The sequence below is a fragment of the Pseudophryne corroboree genome, chromosome 5, assembly GCF_028390025.1.
Source record: "Pseudophryne corroboree isolate aPseCor3 chromosome 5, aPseCor3.hap2, whole genome shotgun sequence".
Taxonomy (NCBI): Eukaryota; Metazoa; Chordata; class Amphibia; order Anura; family Myobatrachidae; genus Pseudophryne; species Pseudophryne corroboree.
Genome location: NC_086448.1, coordinates 421,735,792 through 421,757,025, shown reverse-complemented (window position 1 = coordinate 421,757,025; position 21,234 = coordinate 421,735,792). Strand labels below are relative to the sequence as shown.

The window sequence follows — 21,234 nt, the reverse complement described above, 5'->3', positions numbered from 1 at the left end:
TGCTGCAGGGTCATCCGCACTCTCCCGCCCGTACTGGAGCTTTGGTATAACCCCATGGTACTGAAGTGAACCCCAGCATCCTCTAGGACGTATGAGAAAACAGGATTTTAATACCTACCGGTAAATCCTTTTCTCCTAGTCCGTAGAGGATGCTGGGCACCCGACCCAGTGCGTACTTTACCTGCAGCTGTTAGTTTTTTAGTTACACGAGTGTTGTGTTACGATTATTTTCAGCATGTTGCTGCAATTGTTCATGCCCATTGGCATGTGTTAAGTTGAATGCCATGTTGTGCGGCATGGTTGACGTGTGAGCTGGTATGAATCTCACCATTAGTTTAAAAGTAAATCCTTTTCTCGAAATGTCCGTCTCCCTGGGCACAGTTCCTATACTAAGGTCTGGAGGAGGGGCATAGAGGGAGGAGCCAGTTCACACCCTTGAAAAGTCTTAGTGCCCATGGCTCCTGTGGAACCGTCTATACCCCATGGTACTGAAGTGGACCCCAGCATCCTCTATGGACTAGGAGAAAAGGATTTACCAGTAGGTATTAAAATCCTGTTTTCTCTTACGTCCTAGAGGATACTGGGTCCACATTAGTACCATGGAGTATAGACTGGTCCACTAGGAGCCATGGGCACTTTAAGAATTTGATAGTGTGGGCTGGCTCCTCCCTGTATGCCCCTCCTACCAGACTCAGTTTAGAAAATGTGCCCGGAGGAGCCGGTCACCCTTGGGAAGCTCCTGAAGTTTTCTTCATTTATTTTCTATTTGTTGTTTTCAGGCAGGTCTGGTTGGCACCAGACTGCCTGCTTCGTGGGACTTAGGTAGGTGGGGGAACGGCCCAACCTCACTAGGGTTAATTGTCCCGTTCCCTGCTGACAGGACACTGAGCTCCTGAGGGTACTATTCGTAAGCCCCACCACGGCGAGTGTACAGTCCCGCAGCACGCCGCCACCCCTAACAGAGCCAGAAGACTGAAGATTGGTGAGTAAGTAGCCGGCGTCCCAGTTAGCGGGTCATCGGCGGTAATGGCGGCACAAGGGTAGAGCGCAGCGCTGCATGCTGTCTGCACTCCAGGCTTCAGGCACACTGTGAAACCGCTGTGAGCGGTGAGCTTAAGCCACTTCTATTATCCACACTGGATCTACACTACAGGGGTTTTAAACCACTGTAGACTACATTATCATCTCAGCCAGTATAAAAAAACGGGAAGACAGCGCGCTGTTATGGGGTCGGGGCTTCACTATGAGCGGATCCAGCAGCTCACCAGCGCCATTTTCCCTATGCAGCTTGACTCAGGCATACTGGCAGGGAAGAGCAGCTCCTCCACAGGGACTCCAGAGCACCTCAGCGGTACCAGGGTGTCATAGCAAAGGGGGGGGGGGGGGAGCAATTTATTGATGTACTAAACCCTACTAATGGTACTTAGTTTGCAACCCAGCTGAACTTGCACTTTAGCTATAGGGGCGCCGTGTGGCTGGCTTCATTTTACTCTGTGTCTCCCTAGAAGGGCTCTGTGTGGGTTAACTGTGTTTTAACTTATTCCTGTGTGTATGTGTGTGTTCTCTCACATTTTAATTTGTCAAAGGAGTGTGTATCATGCACAGCAGAGTGTTTTTCTCAATCTGGGGGCTCACTACCGTGTACTCAGGATAGTACACATTCTCAGGCTAGCAGATCTGAACCAGTATGGTTAGATTCATTAAAAGGGATGATTTCAAATATTTCGAATACATTATCCAAAAATGAGAACGAGACGCAATACTTAAGGCAATCTGTTGATGACCTGATGAATAGAGATTCAGAGGTGATTCCAGTGTCTCAGACCCCTGCCATTTGTCCACAGAAGTGTACTCTGGCCCACATCATGCAGGCTGATACTGATGATGATGGTGTATCAGTCCCAGAGGAGGATGAGGTGGACTCGAGATGAGGGGGGGGGGGGGTGCAGCCTTGTCACAGGGAATACAGGCATTGATTAGAGACCTCCTGCACATTCCTGGTAAGGTGTCAGAGGACGAAGAGGAATCTTATTTTAATGTGAAAAAGAAATCCTCAGCTACTTTCCCTGCATCTAAGGAATTAAATTCCCTATTTGAAGCAACTTGGGTAAATCCTGACCAAGAAGTTTCAGGTCCCAAAACAGTTACTCACATCCTTCCCGTTCCCCAGGATGATAGGAAAAATTTGGAAAACCTACCGATAGTTGATGCATCGGTTTCTAGGCTGTCTCGTAAGATAGTTTTACCTATTCCTGGGGCAGCTTCTTTGAAGGATGCTGCAGACCGCAACATTGAGAGCACTCTCAAATCTCTGTACACAGTTGCGGGGGTGACCCAGTGACCCATTATAGCTTGTGCATGGATCTCTAGGGCCATTGCAAAATGACGGGTTCGATTCCTTATCCAGGGGGGAGATTATTTTACTCCTACAGCATATACAGAATTCTGCTAACTTTATTGTGGAGGCCGTAAAGGAAATTGGTTTACTCAATGCACGCACCACTGCCATGGCAATGTCAGCACGCAGTGGCTTGTGGCGCCAGTGGACTGTGGACGCGGATTTCAGGAAAGGCGTGGAAAGCCTACCTTTCACAGGTGAAGCCCTTTTGGAGATGAACTGGATACATGGATATCCAAGGCTACGGCGGGTAAGTCTACATTCCTTCCTTCCGCAGCTCCCCCGGCTAGAAATTCCTACACTGCTCCAACTCTGCAGTCCTTTTGGACAGCGAAGTTTAAAAACAAAACCAAAGGTTCTTCTACGTCCTTCAAAGGCAATAGAGGTAAACCCAGAAAACCAGCAACTGCAGGTTCACAGGAACAGAACCCCTGTTCTGCTTCCTCTAAAACAGAGGTTCTCAAACTCGGTCCTCGGGGGCACACACAGTGCATGTTTTGCAGGTCTCCTCACAGAATCGCAAGTGAAATAATTAGCTCCACCTGTGGACCTTTTAAAATGTGTCTGTGAGTAATTAATACACCTGTGCACCTGCTGGGTTACCTGCAAAACATGCACTGTGTGTGCCCCCGAGGACCGAGTTTGAGAACCGCTGCTCTAAAACCTTCAGCATGACGGTGGACCGCACTGCCTGGAAGACAGGCAGATGGGAGGCCGTTTGCGATTCTTCAGTCACATATGTGCAACGTCATGCCAGGATCCCTGGGTCAAAGATCTTATAGCCCAGGGCTACGGACTGGAGTTTCAGGATCTCCCGCCTCACAGATTCTTCAAATCAGGCTTAACAGCTTCTCAAGAAGCAAGTATGACTTTACAGGGAGCAATTCAAAAACTGAATCAGGTCATTGTTTCAGTTCCACTTCAGCTGCAAAACCAGAGTTATTATTCCAACCTGTTTGTAGTTCCGAAACCGGACGGTTCGGTAAGACCCATTTTAAATCTCAAATCATTGAACCCATACTTACGGGTGTTCAAGTTCAAGATGGAGTCTCTGAGAGCGGTGATCTCAGGTCTAGAGGAGGCGGAATTCTTGGTGTCTCTGGATATCAAGGATGCATACCGTCATATTCCGATTTGGCCGCCTCATCAGGCTTATCTAAGGTTTGCCTTACAGGACTGTCACCACCAGTTCCAGGCTCTGCCATTTGGCCTCTCTACGGCACCGAGGGTGTTCACCAAGGTAATGGCAGAAATTATGTTTCTCCTCCTCAAACAGGGAGTAAACATAATACCGTACCTGGACGATCTGCTGATAAAAGCACCATCCAGGGAGAGGTTAATAGTCATCTTTGCCCTCTCAACCGACTACTCCAGGATCACGGATGGATTCTAAACCTACCATAATTTTATCTGAAGCCAACGCGGAGGCTTCCGTTCCTGGGGATGATACTGGATACGGAGGCACAGAAAGTGTTCCTTCCATTGGAAAAGGCATTGGTGATCCGGTCGATGGTGTGGGATGTTCTAGGACAAACCCGGATATCAGTGCATCTATGCATTCGCTTCTGGGAAAGATGGTAGCCGCTCTCGAGGCGCTGCAGTGTGGAAGGTTTCACGCAAGGCCCTTCCAGCTGGATCTGTTGGACAAATGGTCCGGATCGCATTTTCACATGCACCAAAGGATCCGTCTGCCGCCAAAAGCCAGGATTTCTCTTCTGTGGTGGCTTCAGACTTCTCGCCTGACCGAAGGACGGAGATTTGGGATTTAAAATTGTATTCTGCTAACCACATACGCAAGCCTCTGCGGTTGGGGAGCAGTCACCCCCCTCCAAGGAAAATGGTCACGTCAGGAAGCCATTCTTCCAATCAACATTTTGGAACTAAGGGCCATATACAACGCTCTTCTACAGGCATCGCATCTTCTTCAAGATCAAGCCATTCAGGTTCAGTCGGACAATGTGACGACAGTAACGTACATAAACTGACAAGACGGAACGAAGAGCAGGGCAGCAATGGCAGAGGTAACAAGGATTCTCCTCTGGGCAGAAAGACACACTGTGGCGTTGTCCGTGATCCTCATTCCGGGAGTAGACAACTGGGAAGCAGACTTCCTCAGCAGACATGACCTCCACCCAGGAGAGTGGGGCCTTCACCCGTAGGTGTTCGGGTGCTTGACACGTCGGTGGGGAATGCCACAAATCGACATGATGGCCTCTCGTCTCAACAAGAAGCTCAAGCGGTATTGTTCCGGGTTGAGAGACCCGCAAGCAGTGGCGGTGGGCGCTCAGGTAACTCCATGGGTCTACTAGATGGTGTATGTGTTTCCACCACTCCCATTGATCCCGAAGATTCTCAAAAGAATAAAAAGGGAAAAGGTTCAAGCAATTCTCATTGCTCCAGACTGGCCAAGAAGGGCCTGGTATGCGGATCTACTGGAGATGCTCCTAGAGGACCCGTGGCCTCTACCTCTTCGCAAGGACCTTCTCCAACAGGGGCCGTTAGTCTATCAAGACTTACCACGGCTACGTTTAACGGCATGGAGTTTGAGTGTCAAATTCTAGCCCGGAAAGGGATCCCGGATAGGGTTATTCCAACCCTGATCCAAGCCAGAAGGGGGGTAACGTCTAAACATTACCACTGTATTTGGAAAAAATACGTCTCTTGGTGTGAAAACAGGAAATTTCCTGCGGTGGAATTTCAATTGGGACGTTTTCTTCTTTTTCGGCAGTCAGGTGTGTATGTGGGCCTACATTTGGGCTCTATAAAAGTCCAGATTTCGTCCTTATCCATTTTCTTCAAGAAACAATTGGCTTCTCTCCCTGAGGTTCAGACTTTTTTGAAGGGGGTTCTGCACATCCAACCGCCCTTTGTGCCTCCTACGGCACCTTGGGATCTCAGCGTGGTGTTGCAGTTCCTGCAATCGGATTGGTTTGAGCCTTTACAGGACGTTGACGTCAAGTTTCTTATGTGGACGGCCGTCACGCTGTTGGCCTTGGCTTCTGTGAGGCGTGTGTCAGAGCTGAGGGCGTTATCTTACAAAAGCCCCTATTTGATTTTTCATGAAGATAGGGCTAAACTGAGAACTCATCAGCAATTTCTTCCAAAGGTGGTGTCTGTGTTTCATATCAACCAACCTATTGTGGTTCCGGTGGTTATGGACACCTCTGCTACTTCAAAGTCCTTGGATGTTGTGAGGGCTTTGAAGATCTATGTGAAGCGGACAGCTCGTCACACAAAATCTAACTCGCTGTTTGTTCTCTATGATCCCAATAAAATTGGGTGTCCTGCTTCAAAGCAGTCTATTGCTCACTGGATCAGGCTTACTATCCAGTAGATACACCAGGTCGATGTCTTACTGTTTTTTGCTATTTATAACTGTGTACATCAGACAGCACGAACATGATTCCTTATTGCATCCCAGTGCTTTTCTATTATTGCCTTTTTGTCTTGAAGCCCAGATTAACCCACTGTGCTCCAGCAGTTTGCACTAACATTTCTTTAAACAATGTCTTCTTGCTGTACATGTGTATATATGCTATCTGAATCTAAAGCGTAAGCGTCTTTATTTCACAGAGATTGCCGCCACAGGGGATTGGTATTCATTCCTAGCCTGCAAAGGCTTTCATCAGAGGGCATCCGTAAAAGTTACCAGCTGTATCTCACGAGTGCATCTATAAAATATAATACAAAATAGCTTGCACTCACATATTTTGGTTTTACTTTGGTAACTTATTCTCAAGATATGTCTGCAAATGCATCTGTGCAGGATAGCCATATACATTATTATTCAGAGGGCCTTGAATAAACTTGGTACATAAATTATATTTCTTTTTCATCCACTAGGGGTCACTGGAGTACTCTTGGGATATGGACGGCTTCCGCAGGAACAGGGCACTGAATATTTAAATTTAGAACTCTCCACCCCTCCATATCCCAGAGTACCTCAGTGTTTTTTCTGTGCTCGAAGTAGCAACAAGGCTTGTGTGGAGCTCAACCACACTTCTTTTGAATATTTTTTATTTTTGCTTTTTCTTTTTCATTTTTACTTTTTACAATCTTCAGCACATCCCTTCCCAGTTTATAAAAAAACGTGGGTCCGGGATAGTGCCGCTGCACGGAGGCAGCGCATGGCGTGTCTGTCCTCACAAAGAGCACCCTCACAGCCACACGCAGCCCATGACTGCTGCAAGAGCTGGACGGAGCTTACAGACAGAAGCCCCGTTACAGCCATCGCTACTGGAGTCAAGGTATGCTGGGGGGACGGGGCGGTCAGCGCACGCTGCCGCCCCGCTGTGTGGGGAAAATGTTCTAACAAGCCGCCGCACCCGCCGCTCCTAACAGGCGCCCGCCCCAGCCGCTACTACCATCACGCTGTACGGGGCTCAGCGCCCGACACAGCCGCTCTAAGTAGCGCTACACCGCCGCCCGGCCGCTGCATGCGCTCACACCCGCCGGCCACACTTATGCAGCACAACCGCTTTCCCCGCTAGAAGACTCCCCGGCTCGCTGCAATTGCTCCGGACCCGATCACCGGCATCCACTCGCAGCGGTGCACGGGGGGGGGGAAGGGGGTGGCTGCTCACAGAGCATAGGCTGCATGCCGTGCTGCAGGGGTTATAATAGGCTGCATGGGTTTAATATTGCATATGCGGCATCCATTATGTTAATAGGTTGTTAAGCCTATATTGATTCCACAATTAGGTACAGGTTACAAAGACGTGTTGTAACCTCACCTGTGATTTCACTGTAAGCATGGCATGGGGGCCATTTTAACCATGCTTCCTGTGTCTTCCTATGATTCCAGAACGTTCCTGTCCTACATCTCTACTCCACCGGAGGCGCAGGGGTGTTAGTGGGAATTTTGGATCAGGTTTCATATAGTACTGGCCACGTGCACTGCACTGCAGCCATATATATATATATATATATTATACACTCCTTAGTACAATTTTCGTGCAAGTGTCTGTCTTTTGTATATTGTATTGTCTGTCTGCATAACGAGTAAGGCACCAGCAAAATCTAAAAAGCAGTTTCACTGCAATGTCTGTAAGAGTGTGTTACCGGATGGATCTACCACATGTACAGTATATTTTGTGAATTCAGCTACGAATACAATTTCGCCTCCGGTTTCAAAGCCGGTTTCATCCCCGGACCCTCCTTGGGAAATGCTAGTCAATGTAATGGCTGGGTTGCAATCAGAATTGGCCGCCGCGGCAAGATCTGAGTCTCGGGTGAGACCGCTGGAACTACCGGAGGGGTCTCAGCCGTGCCATAAGTCCAAGTCCATTTTGGGTAGTAGGAATAAATTTAATTTGTCTTATTATTTACCCGTTTCTGCTATGCTACTGCGCAAGATGAGGGTGAGGAGGGCGAAGTAGACCAGCAGTCAGATAGTGAAGATTTTGACAGCCCAGGCATTGATAATCTCATCAGAGCGGTGCGTCAGTCTCTGAAGTTTACAGAAACTGAGGAGCCCCTGACAAATGATGAAGTCATCTTTACTAAACAAAAGAGATCTCCAATGTGTTTCCTGTTTCGAAATCTCTTAATAAGATGTTAGTAGAAACACGAAAAAATTCCAGATAAATGGTTTTCTATACCTCGCAGATTTAAGTCTAGTTACCCATTTCCAGAATCTGTGACATGTACATTGGAAAATCCGCCAATGGTGGATTCGTCTGTGTCAAAACTTACAAAGAAATTAACCATACCAGTGCCAACGGCTACTACGCTTAAAGACCCTTCAGACCGTAAAATAGAAGCTATGCTAAAGTCCATGTATATAGCAGCAGGAGTGTTGCTTAGACCTGGGTTGGTTGGCATTTGGGTCACTAAGGCGCTAATTGTATGGATCACAGAACTCAAGTCTGCCCTACATGACGATCACCTTATACTTCTTGCTGCTCAAATCTGTGAAGCTGCTTAGTATCTATGTACAGCTTCTACTGACGTCTGTCAGCTCACTTCTCGCATTTCATTGTCGCTAGTTACGGTACGACGAGCACTCTGGCTGCGTTCTTGGCAAGCGGAGGCAGAGGTCAAAAGAGGTATAGAGGCGTTGCCTTACGGTGGAGAGAAGTTGTTTGGTCCTGAATTGGACAAATGGATTTCTGAGGCTACTGGAGGAAAGTCTGTTTTCTTACCATTGCCTCCAACGGTACCAAGACGGAAATACTCTGGTCCGGCGTTCAAATCCTTTAGACCTCAGCCCTTTCGAGGCCGTGGTAGAGGAACAGCCACGCCTGGTAGACGAGGTCGAGGACTTGGTTTCCAACAAACCCACACCAGTCGTCAGATCCCTGGGAGTGACAATAGTACTTGGACGATCTGCTCATCAAAGCTCCGTCTCAACAGATGCTCCTCCAACATGCGTTGCTAACGTACAATGTACTGGTTCACCACGGTTGGATTGTCAACTTCAAGAAATCACATCTAATTCCGTCTCAACGACTTCAATTCCTAGGTATGATTCTCGATACGGTAAATCAAAGAATTTACCTACCAGAACAGAAAGTACAGATTATTCGTCATCTGGTACAATTAGTGCTCAAGCCACGCACCGTCTCGGTACATTTGTGCATTCGCCTCTTAGGCACAATGGTGGCGGCTTTCGAAGCGCTTCAGTTCGGAAGATTTCACTCCCGTCCTTTTCAACTGGATGTGCTCGCACAGTGGTCGGGCTCGCATCTGCAGATTCACCACATGCTGAGGTTGTCGCCACGGGCCAGGGTATCTCTACTATGGTGGCTCAAAGTGCACAGTCTAACCGCAGGGAAACGTTTCGGCGCCTGGAATTGGATATTTCTAACGACGGACGCAAGTATCAGAGGTTGGGGAGCTGTAGTTCAAAATTGTCAGCTCCAGGGTCTCTGGGCGGATCACGAAAGATTGCTGTCTATAAATGTCCTGGAACTCCGGGCAATTTACAATGCTGAAAATAAAAAAGCCTCGCTAACCTTCCCTGCGTCAAAGGAATTGAATGCTATATTTGAAAAAGCATGGGAAAACCCTGAGAAGTAATTCCAGGTCCCTAAAAGGGTCCAGGTAGCATTTCCTTTCACTGAGGAGGATAGGAAAAAATGGGAAAACCCGCCGATTGTTGACGCCTCTGTGTCCAGACTCTCAAAGAAGGTGGTTTTACCTGTTCCAGGATCTACCGCCTTAAAGGAGCCGGGTGATAGGAAAATTGATAACATGCTTAAATCAATGTATACTGCTTCAGGGGCCATATTACATCCCACTATTGCTACTGCATGGATTGCAAAGGCAATAGTAAAGTGGTCGGCTACCTTACTTGAGGATTTGGATACTATGGATAGGGATGACGTTGCATTGTATTTACGCAACATACATGATTCTACAGGTTTTATGGTAGAATCCATGAAAGACCTGGGTTCCATGGCTGCGGGAATTTATTCCATGTCTGTTTCAGATCGTCGGGAACTGCGGCTGCGCCAGTGGTCGGCCGACGCGGAATCCAGACGGACTGTGGAGTCCCTGCCCTATACAGGTCAGGCTCTCTTTGGGGAAGCTCTAGATGCGTGGATATCCACCGCTACAGCGGGTAAGTCTCCATTTCTTCCCTCAGCAGCACCTGCTCTGAAGAAATTTTTCTCTTCATCTGCACCGCAGTCCTTTCAGCCTAACAAGCCCAGAAAGGCCAGAACATCCAATACCTTATTCAGGGAAGGTCGGGTTAAGTCCAAGAAACCTGCCGCTGCAGGTTCCCAGGAACAAAAGCCTACTTCGGGTACGCCGAAGTCCTCCGCATGACGGTGGACTGCTCGCCCCGGTGGTAGGGCCAGTGGGAGCGAGACTCAGACACTTCAGTAATACAGGCTGGAGTTTCAAAGTCTCCCTCCTCATCGCTTTTTCAAGTCAGGCTTACCAACTCTGTTGGAGGCCAGCACAGTGTTACAAGACGCTGTCCAGAAGCTGGTGGAGGCACAGGTCATTGTGCCTGTGCCACCTCACATGCTGACCAAAGGTTACTATTCGAACCTTTTCGTGGTACCGAAACCGGATGGTTCGGTCAGGCCCATTCTGATCCTGAAATCATTGAACCCCTTTCTAAAGGAGTTCAAGTTCAAGATGGAGTCTCTCAGGGCGGTGATATCATGTCTTGAAGAGGGAGAATTCCTGGTATCACTGGATATCAAGGATGTGTACCTCCACATCCCGATTTGGCTGCCGCATCAGGCTTATCTCCGCTTCACATTGCTGAACTGTCATTTCCAGTTCCAGGCCCTGCCATTTGGCCCCTCCACAGCACCGAGGGTGTTTACCAAGGTGATGGCGGAAATTATGACTCTCCTCCGCAAGCAAGGGGTGAACATCATTCCATATCTGGACGATCTGCTAATAAAGGCATCGTCCAAGGAGAAGCTACTGCAGTCCATTGTTCTCACAACACGACTGCTCCAGACTCACGGTTGGATTCTGAACTTTCCAAAGTCACTTTTGGAATCAACCCAGAGGTTGTCATTTCTGGGAATGATCCTGGATATGGAAGTGCAGCGGGTCTTTCTTCCGCAGGAAAAGGCGTTGGTGATACAAGCTATGGTCCGGGATGTCCTGAAGCCGCCCCGGGTGTTGGTTCATCAATGCATTCGCCTGTTGGGAAGGAAGGTGGCCTCTTATGAGGCTCTCCATTATGGGAGGTTCCACGCTCGGACCTTCCAACTGGTTCTCCTGTACAAGTGGTCGGGATCTCACCTCCACATGCTCCAGAGATTTTGTCTGTCGCCAAGTGCAAGGATTTCACTCCTCTGGTGGCTCCAATGGCCTCACCTTCTGGAGGGCCGCAAGTTCGGGATTCAGGACTGGGTCCTTCTAACCACGGAGGCGAGCCTCCGGGGCTGGGGAGCAGTCACTCAAGGAGTAACCTTCCAAGGACGGTGATCAAGCCTTGAAGCCGGCCTGTCCATCAACATCCTGGAACTAAGAGCCGTCTACAATGGTCTTCTTCAAGCGGCCCCTCTTCTGAGAAATCGGGCCATTCAAGTGCAGTCAGACAACGTAACAACAGTGGCTTACATAAACCGACAAGGCAGAACGAAGAGCAGAGCGGCAATGTCAGAGGTGACAAGAATACTCCTCTGGACAGAAAGACATGCGTTAGCGCTGTCAGCCATCTTCATTCCGGGAGTAGACAACTGGGAAGCATACTTCCTCAACAGACACGATCTCCATCCGGAAGAGTGGGGCCTCCATCCGGAGGTATTCAAGGAGGTAACAGATCTTTGGGGACTACCCCAAATAGACATGATGGCCTCTCGTCTCAACAAGAAGCTTCGGCGATATTGTTCCAGGTCGAGGGACCCCCAAGCGGTGGCTGTGGACGCCCTAGTGTCTCCAAGGGTGTTCCAGTCGGTGTACTTGTTTCCTCCACTTCCACTCCCAAGGGTTCTCAAAATCATAATGAGAACAGGAGTTCAGGCAATCCTCATAGCTCCGGACTAGCCAAGAAGGGCTTGGTACGCGGATCTACTGCTGGAAGAGCCAAGGCCTCTTCCTCTTCAGGAGGACCTGCTGCAGCAGGGGCCGTTCGCCTATCAAGACTTACCGCGGCTACGTTTGACGGCATGGAGGTTGAACGCCAGATATTAACTCGGAAGGGCATTACGAGCAAGGTTATTCCTACCCTGATACAGGCTATGAAAGCGGTAATGCCTAAACATTACCATCGTATTTGGTAGAAATATGTTGCTTGGTGTGAAGTTTCTTGCGGTGGAGTTTCAACTGGGACGTTTTCTCCTATTCCTGCAAACAGGTGTGGGAATTGGCCTAAGGTTGGGATCTGTGAAGGTCCAGATTTCGGCCCTATCTATTTTCTTCCAGAAACAATTGGCTGCCCTCCCTAAGGTTCAGACCTTTTTGAAGGGAGTTCTGCACATCCAACCTCCTTTTGTGCCGCCCATGGCACCTTGTGATCTTAATGTGGTGTTGCAGTTTCTCCAGTCGGACTGGTTTGAGCCTCTACAGGAGGTGGAGGTTAAGTTTCTCACGTGGAAGGCTGTCACTTTGTTGGCCTTAGCTTCTGCTAGACATTTGTCGTAGTTGGGGGCTTTGTCATGTAAAAGCCCATACTTGATCTTCCACGAAGATAGAGCTGAGCTCCGGACACGTCAGCAGTTTCTTCTGAAGGTTGTGTCGGCATTTCATACCAACCAACCTATTGTGGTGCCAGTGGCCACTGACTCCTCAATTTCATCAAAGTCCTTGGATGTTGTTAGGGCTTTGAGAATCTATGTGAAGAGGACTGCTCGTCACAGAAAGTCGGACTCTCTGTTTGTCCTGTATGATCCCAAGAAAATTGGGTGTTCTGCTTCTAATCAGACGATCTCTCGCTGGATCAGGTTCACTATCCAGCATGCGTATTCTATGGCAGGATTGTCGTGTCCTACATCTGTTAAGGCCCACTCTACTCGTAAGGTGGGGTCTTCCTGGGCGGTTGCCCGGGGTGTCTCGGCATTACAACTTAGCCGAGCAGCAACTTGGTCTGGGTCGCACACGTTTTTCAAAGTTCTACAAGTTCGATACCTTGGCCTCTGATGATCTGAAGTTCGGTCAATCAGTTCTGCAGGAGCCTCCGCGCTCTCCCTCCCGTTCTGGGAGCTTTGATACATCCCCATGGTACTAATGTAGACCCCAGCATCCTTTAGGACGTAAGAGAAAATAGGATTTTGGTTACCTACTGGTAAATCCTTTTCTCGTAGTCCGTAGAGGATGCTGGGCCTTCGTTTTCCTGCACTTGTTATCTAGTTCAGTATTACTTTGTTGGTTACGTACTGCATTGTTACTGGGTAAGTAATGTTTCAGCGGTTGCTGAGTTTTCAAGCTAGTTAGCTTGATGTGCCTTGTACAGTATGTGTGAGCTGGTGTGAATCTCGCCACTATCTGTGTAATATCCTTCTCTCGAAGATGTCAGTCTCCTCAGGCACAGTTTCTAGACTGAGTCTGGTAGGAGGGGCATAGAGGGAGGAGCCAGCCCACACTCTCAAACTCTTAAAGTGCCAATGGCCCCTGGTGGACCCGTCTATACTCCATGGTACTAATGTGGACCCCAGCATCCTCTACAGACTATGAGAAAAGGATTTATCGGTAGGTAACCAAAATCCTATTATCCCTACTTTAAAGTTGTGCTCGTACCTTCCTCTATCATCCATAAGGGATACTGGGAACACTGATTATGATGGGGTATAGATGGGGTCCAAAGGAGCCAGTGCACTTAAAAATTTCTTCAACAGGGTGTGCTGGCTCCTCCCCTCTATGCATTCCCTCACAGCTCAATTTAGAAAAATGTGCCCTCAGGAGAGAATGCACACGCTGGAGCTGCAGAGAGAGTTCTTTCTTCAGTTTATTTTCTGTTTGTTATTTTCAGGTAGACTGTTGGGCAACAGCTTACCTGCACAGAGGGACACTGGGAGGGGACCGACACCGGCCTTCTGGAGGTGCTAAGTCGGATCCTGCTGACCGTCCTGAGGGTTCGTGTACTGCAGGCATTGCGCTCTCGCGCACACACCCGCAGCATGCCGCATACCCCCAGTAGAGAGCTTGAGTCGGAGTGGTGAGTGATAACTGGGGTTCATTCATTATGCGTCACGATTGCAGGGCGGGAATACGGACTCCCCTTGGGATGATCCCATAGCCCCCCTCGCGCAGACTGGCCAGTGATAGTGGAATGGGGTACCACTACTTTAATTTTTACACTATTTAGGGACTTTGCCCGTATAAATATCTGTTTAGCTCTGGCGCCATTACAGGGGGTGGAGCTTCATCAGAGCAGGACCAGCGGCTTCCCTGCGCCATTTCCTGCACTCACAGCGCTGCTGCAGGACTGCCTCCAAGTGATACTCCACAGACAGACACTGGTACAGGGGTGTAGTTAAGGGGGAGAGCCTGCTGTGGGACCCTTGTATTATGCTCCTCACGCACTGTACACTAAATTACCTTCTCCTAGCAGTCAAATTGTTAGTATCAGGCTGTGTGCTTGTTCCTAATCTCTGTGTCTCTCCATATATACTAGGCTGGGCAGGCTTGCTTGTACCGTGTGTCTCTGTGTATGTGTGTGTATGTAAATGTCCTCTGTCAACATGGTGAAAAAAGTTGTGTGTGCTGTTTCACATCAGGTATTCCCCCTCATGTGTGAACAATGCAGTCTGCCCTCACAAACTAGTGGGGCTTCTGGGGGTGAATTGCAAGAGTCTCCTTGGCTCAGTTCAATTAAATCTATGATGGCTGACATGTCTAATGAGTTTACTGCTAGGCAAGAAAGGCAACAGTTACAACAGACTATGGCTGCTCTGACAAAGGACAGGGCAGATAGCAGACGTATTTCTCCTCTCTCTAATCCTTTACCTCAAAAAAGGAGGTTACCTAATATCCCCTCGGAATCTGAGGAGGAGGTACCGGGTGTAGACTGACTTATTATTGCAATAAGAGATGTTTTCAATATTCCTAGTAATGAATCTGATGTGCAGCAATCCTTTTTCTCTGCACAGAAAAAGGTACAGGTCACATTTCCTGACTCAAAAGAACTGGATGACCCTTTCAGAGAGCCATGGGTCTCTACTGATGAAAAATTCCAAGTGTCCAAAAAATGGTTAGCCACCTTTCCATTTGCCCAGGAAGGGCGTAAGGTATGGGAAACTCCCTCGGCGTTGGATGCCTCAGTGTCACGCCTGTGAAAAAAGCTAGTTGTGCCGGTTCCAGGGGCTACGGCCTTAAAGGAACCTGCAGATCGGAAAATAGAAGAAACTTTAAAATCTATTTATGTTGCAGCAGGGGCATCCCAAAGGCTTGCTATTGCAGGATCTTGGGTAACGCACGCCATACACACTTGGGCTGGAAAAATTCAGGAGGGCCTCGCAGGGGATAGGTCCCTGGCCGACTTAGTACTGCTGGTTCAGCATATTCAGGAGTCTACCCGCTTCCTCTGTGATACCATCAAAGGAATTGATGGGGAAGGCGTTAACCTCTCCCATGGCGGTATCTGCACGCAGAGCATTGTGGTTACGCCAGTTGGTGGCGGATGCTGAGTCTAAAAACCGTGTGGAAGCCTTACCTTTCACAGGTGATTGGCTGTTCGGAGGTGAATTGGATACCTGGATTTTCGAAGGCGACCACTGGAAAGTACACGTTCCTCCCCTCTGCTGCTCCGCCAGCTAGACGCTCTTACACTAGACCTTCTCTGCAGTCCTTTCAGACAGCGCGTTTAATGGTAAAGTCAGAAATGCCTCCAACGCGGCACGAGGATCCAGAGATAAGTCTTGCAAGCTGGCTACCACAGGATCTCAGGACCAGAGAGTCGCCTCTGGCTCCTAAAAACCTTCAGCATGACGGTGTCCCTCTGCTCCAGGGGGATCTCAGGGTGGGAGGTTATCTGAGAATCTTCAGCCCCATTTAGAACAGCTCCTGCCAGGATGCTAGGGTAAAAGACGGAAAGGTTTTTCAAATCGGGTTTACCGGCTTCAGAAACCATGTGCCTCACCCTACGGGAGGCCATTCAAAAGTTAGTCCAGATCCAGGTCATTGTTCCTGTACCACTTCAGCAACGGGGTGAAGGATACTATTCCAGCCTTTTTGTGGTACCAAAGCCAGATGGTTTAGTGAGACCCATATTGAATCTCAAATCATTAAACCCATATCTGAGGGTTTTCCGGTTCAAAATGGAGTCTCTGAGAGTGGTCATCTCAGGTCTGGAGGAGGGAGATTTCTAGGTCTCTCTGGACATAAAGGACGCTTACCTCCATATCCCAATATGGCCGCCTCATCAGGTGTACCTCAGGTTTGCTCTGATGGAGGAACACTACCAGTTCCAGGAGCAACCCTTCGGCTTATCCACAGCCCCAAGGGTTTTCACCAAGGTAGTGGCGGAGATGATGTTACAACTCAGGATTTAGGGGGTGAACATTGTCCCCTACCTGGATGATCTGCTTATAAAAGCAAGGTCAAAAGAAATTCTGCTGGACAGCATCTGCTGCATGACATCCCTGTTGTCACGCCACGGTTGGATTCTGAACTTTCAGGAGTTGGTTTGGGCTCTTCAGGAGTTGGTTTGATTGGTTGTACAACCACGCAAGGTCTTGATACATCTTTGCACCCATCTGTTGGGTTAAGATGATGGCCTCTTTTGAGGCCATTCCGTTTGGCAGGTTTCATGCAAGGACCTTCGATCTGGACCTCCTGAAGAAGTGGTCGGGTTCGCATCTGCAGATGCACCAAGTAATTCGTCTGTCACCACAGGCCAGGCTCTCTCTTCTGTGGTGGTTACAGCCCTACAACCTCTTGGCGGGGAGGAGCTTCGGGATACAGGATTGGATTCTCGTGACCACGGATGCAAGCCTATGGGGCTGGGGCGCTATTACACAAGGGGTACAGTTCTAGGGCAGGTGGTCAGAACTCGAGGCCTGCCTTCCGATAAACATACTGGAACTCAGAGCAATATACAATGCTCTGCTGCAGGGAGCTCATCTGCTCTGAGGTCAAGCCATTCAAGTTCAGTCAGACAATGCCGCAGCGGTGGCATATGTCAATCGACAGGCAGGAACAAAGAGCAGGGCCTGCATGCAGGAAGTATCCAAGATTCTCCTTTGGGTCAAACGCAATGCAAGGGCGGTGTCAGCCATTTTTATTCCAGGAGTGAACTGGGAGGCGAACTTCATAAGCCGCCACGACCTCCACCCAGGAGAGTGGGGTCTGCATCCACAGGTGTTCCAGATGATAACAGATCTGTGGGGATGTCCACAGATTGATCTGATGGCCTCTTGGCTCAACAAGAGCTGTTGTTCCAGGTCGAAGTACCAAGCAGCGGTGGACGTGCTGACGGCACCGTGGGATTACCAGCTAGTGTACCTGTTCCCTCCGATTCATATACTCCCTTACTCTCCCTAAAAAGAATCCGCAGGGAGGGGGTATAGGCAATTCTCATTGCCCCCGTTTGGCCTCGTAGAGTTTGGTACACGGATCTTCTGGCCATGACAGTAGAAGAACCCTGGGCCCTCCCACTATGGTAGGATCTTCTTCAACAAGGGCCTTTCGTCTACCCGGACTTACGGCGGCTTCGTTTAACGGTGTGGCGGTTGAACGGAACATTCCAGCTAAGAAGGGTATTTCAGATAAGGTCATTACCGCCATGGTTCAGGCCAGGAAGCCTGTCGCGTCGTAGCATTACCACCATAGCTGGAAACGGTACGTCTCCTGGTGTGAAGGCCGAGGGTGTCCAGCTGCGGAATTCAATCTGGGGTGCTTTGCGCTTCCTACAAGCTGGCATGGATATGGGCCTACAATTGGGCTCCATAAAGGTTCAGATCTCGGCCTTGTCCATCTTCTTCCAGAAGAAATTGGCTGCTCTGCCTGAGGTACAGACGTTCCTGCAGGGTGTCCTGCATATTCAACCTCCCTTTGTGCTGCCCACGGCTCCTTGGGATCTCAACGTGGTTCTGAAATTCCTACAGTCTTCTTGGTTTGAGCCTCTGATGTCGGTGGAAGACAAATTCCTCACGTGGAAGACGGTGATGCTCTTGACCTTGGCTTCCGCGAGGCGGGTTTCAGAACTGGGGGCTTTGTCCTGTAGAAGTCCTCACCTGGTCTTTCATGCGGACAGGGCAGAGCTCAGGACTCGTCAGCAGTTCCTACTGAAAGTGGTCTCTGCGTTCCACCTGAATCAGCCTATTGTGGTCCGGAGGCTGCGGCCATTGCCTCTCTTCCTGAATCCTTGGATGTTGTGCGAGCCCTGAGGATTTACGTCAAGAGGACTGCGACTGTCCGAAAATCGGATTCATTGTTTGTCCTCTATGACGCTAGCAAGAAAGGTCTTCCTGTTTCCAAGCAGTCCATCGCCTGTTGGATTAGGTTTACTATCCAACAGGCCTATGCTTCAGCGGAATTGCCTGTTCCTAGGTCTGTCAAGGCCCACTCTACCAGGTTTGTGGGTTCTTCCTGGGTGGCTGTCTGTGGTGTCTCGGCTTTGCAACTATACCGGGCTGCTACCTGGTCAGGGACAATCACGTTTGTCAAGTTCTACAGGTTTGATACCCTGACCTCGGAGGGTGTACAGTTTGGACATACGGTGTTGCAGGCGTCTCAGCACGTTCCCACCCATTCTGGGAGCTTTGAGACGTCCCCATCGTAATAAGTGTTCCCAGTATCCCTTATGGATGATAGAGAACAGGGGATTTTAATTACCTACCGGTAAATCCTTTTCTCGTAGTCCATAAGGGATACTGGGCTCCCGCCTCTGTGCTTCACCTTTCCAGCAAGTTACTGTTCTTGTGTCAAGTTGTTAATTTCAGCTGTTGCTGTTTTCCGGTTTCACTAGCAGTTGCTAGTTTTGTTGTTGCTTTGTGCTGGTTCGTTAATCTCACCTCTAGTTGTCTTGTCATGTTTCCTCCTCTCAAGTATGTCCTTCTCCTTAGGACACAGTTTTCCTAGACTGAGCTGTGAGGGAGGGCATAGAGGGGAGGAGGCAGCATACCCTGTTGAAGAAATTTAAAGTGCACCGGCTCCTTTGGACCCCATCTATACCCCATCGTAATCATTGTTCCCAGTATCCCTTATGGACTACGGGAAAAAGATTTACCGGTAGGTAATTAAAATCCCCTTTTTGATCCGTCTTTCAAGTATTTTTATTTTTTGTAGGATTGGGAACAACAAAAACTGAGAATGACGACTTGCTACTGGCTACTATGGTAAGTTCTGTTAAGTTGCAGTTATTGACCACTGAACACCACTTACAGTTGTGCTCATAAGTTTACATACCCTAGCAGAATTTGTGATTTTCTGGCCATTTGGCAGAGAATATGAATGATAACTAACAAACTTTTCTTTCACTTATGGTTAGTGGTTGGGTGAAGCCATTTATTGTCAAACAACTGTTTACTCTTTTTAAATCATAATGACAACAGAAACTACCCAAATGACCCTGATCAAAAGTTTACATACCCCAGTTCTTAATACCGTATATTGCCCCCCTTTAACATCAATGACAGCTTGAAGTTATTTGTGGTAGTTGTGAATGAGGCTCTTTATTTTCTCAGATAGTAAAGCTGCCCATTCTTCTTGGCAAAAAGCCTCCAGTTCCTGTAAATCAGTCAGTCTCCTGAACTCAATGATATTGAGGTCAGGAGACTGAGATGGCCACTCCAGAACCTTCACTTTATTCTGCTGTAGCCAATGACAGGTCGACTTGGCCTTGTGTTTTGGATCATTGTCATGTTGGAACGTCCAAGTACGTCCCATGCGCAGCTTCTGGGCTGATGAGTTCAAATTTTCCTCCAGTATTTTCTGATAACATGCTGCATTCATCTTGCCATCAATTTTGACCAAGTATCCAGTGCCTTTGTAGCTCACACATCCCCAAAACATCATCGATCCACCTCCGTGTTTCACAGTAGGAATGGTGTACCTTTCATCATAGGCCTTGTTGACTCCTCTCCAAATGTAACGTTTATGGTTGTGGCCAAAAAGTTAAATTTTGGTCCCATCACTCCAAATGACTTTGTTCCAGAAGTTTTGAGGCTTGTCTCTGTGCTGTTTGGAGTATTGTGAGCGGGATGCTTTGTAGCATTTGCGTAGTAATGGCTTTCTTCTGGCGACTCGACCATGCAGCCCATTTATCTTCAAATGCCTCCTTATTGTGCATCTTGAAACAACCACACCACTTTTTTCCAGAGAGTCCTGTATTTCAGCTGAAGTTATTTGTGGATTTTTCTTTGCATCCCGAACAATTTTCCTGGCAGTTGTGGCTGAAACTTTTGTTGGTCTACCTGACCGTGATTTGGTTTCCACAGAATCCCTCATTTTTCACTTCTTAATTAGAGTTTGAACACTGCTGATTGGCATTCTCAATTGCTTGGATATCTTTTTATATCCCTTTCCTGTTTTATACAGTTCAATTACCTTTTCCCACAGATCCTTTGACAATTTTTTTGCTTTCCCCATGACTCAAAATCCAGACACGTCAGTGCAGCACTGGATCAAAGATGCAGGAGTCCAGGAACTCACTGACCATTTATACACAGACACTGATTACAAGCAAACAGATCACAGGTGAGGATAGTTACCTTTAGTAGGCATTCAAACCCGTTTGTGTCAACTTGTGTGCATGTTATCAGGCCAAAATCTCCAGGGTATGTAAACTTTTGATCAGGGTCATTTGGGTAGTTTCTGTTGTCATTATGATTTAAAAAGAGTAAACACAGTTGTTTGACAATAAATGGCTTCACCCAACCACTAACCATGAGTGAAAGAAAAGTTTGTGAGTTATCATTAATATTCTCTGACAAATGGCCAGAAAATTACAAATTCTACTAGGGTATGTAAATTTATGAGCACAACTATATTTTTAACATAATGTTTCTTGTACTATAAATTTGTTAGAGACATTACCTATTATTTCACCCAGTCTAGAAACAAATTAATGTTTTATATAGCTTCTATTGGTGAGTAAGTTATCATCTCTGATGAAAAAGTATCACTACATCTACTGTATTATATTATTTACATAGAGTATTCCCTTCCCTCAAACTTACCTGGATCACATGACAATACCTTCTGAACAGTGGCAGAGCTAGACTTTTTGGTTTTGGGGAATTACCATTATAATGACTGAGCCCTGCAGAAAATGTGTGCCATTTTTAACATTATTATTATTACTTAATGTATAGTGTTAGTTTATTTATTAATATTGTTCAGAATGTATAGGATTTGAAATTTATCGCAAAAGATTCAAACACAATATAAATACAGCTCTGACATGGACGACCCACCCCCAACATAAATGTCCCCAAAACACTACACCCATCTCGTTTTCCCCACGGTAGCCTGATTGTAAT

At 47.9% G+C, this 21,234-nt stretch overlaps 1 protein-coding gene across 2 annotated transcripts in view; it reads left to right on the top strand.

The window, feature by feature from the left end:
• Window positions 1–21,234, top strand: part of ANKS6 (ankyrin repeat and sterile alpha motif domain containing 6) — a 255,254-nt gene that overhangs the window by 125,324 nt on the left and 108,696 nt on the right. For both annotated transcript variants that reach the window (XR_010177741.1, XM_063922805.1), the window contains exon 8: window positions 19,040–19,089. Coding sequence is in view for 1 of the 2 variants with exons in the window: in XM_063922805.1 (XP_063778875.1) it covers window positions 19,040–19,089 (50 nt within the window). In the remaining variant the exon portion in view is untranslated. The remainder of the gene's footprint in view (window positions 1–19,039; window positions 19,090–21,234) is intronic.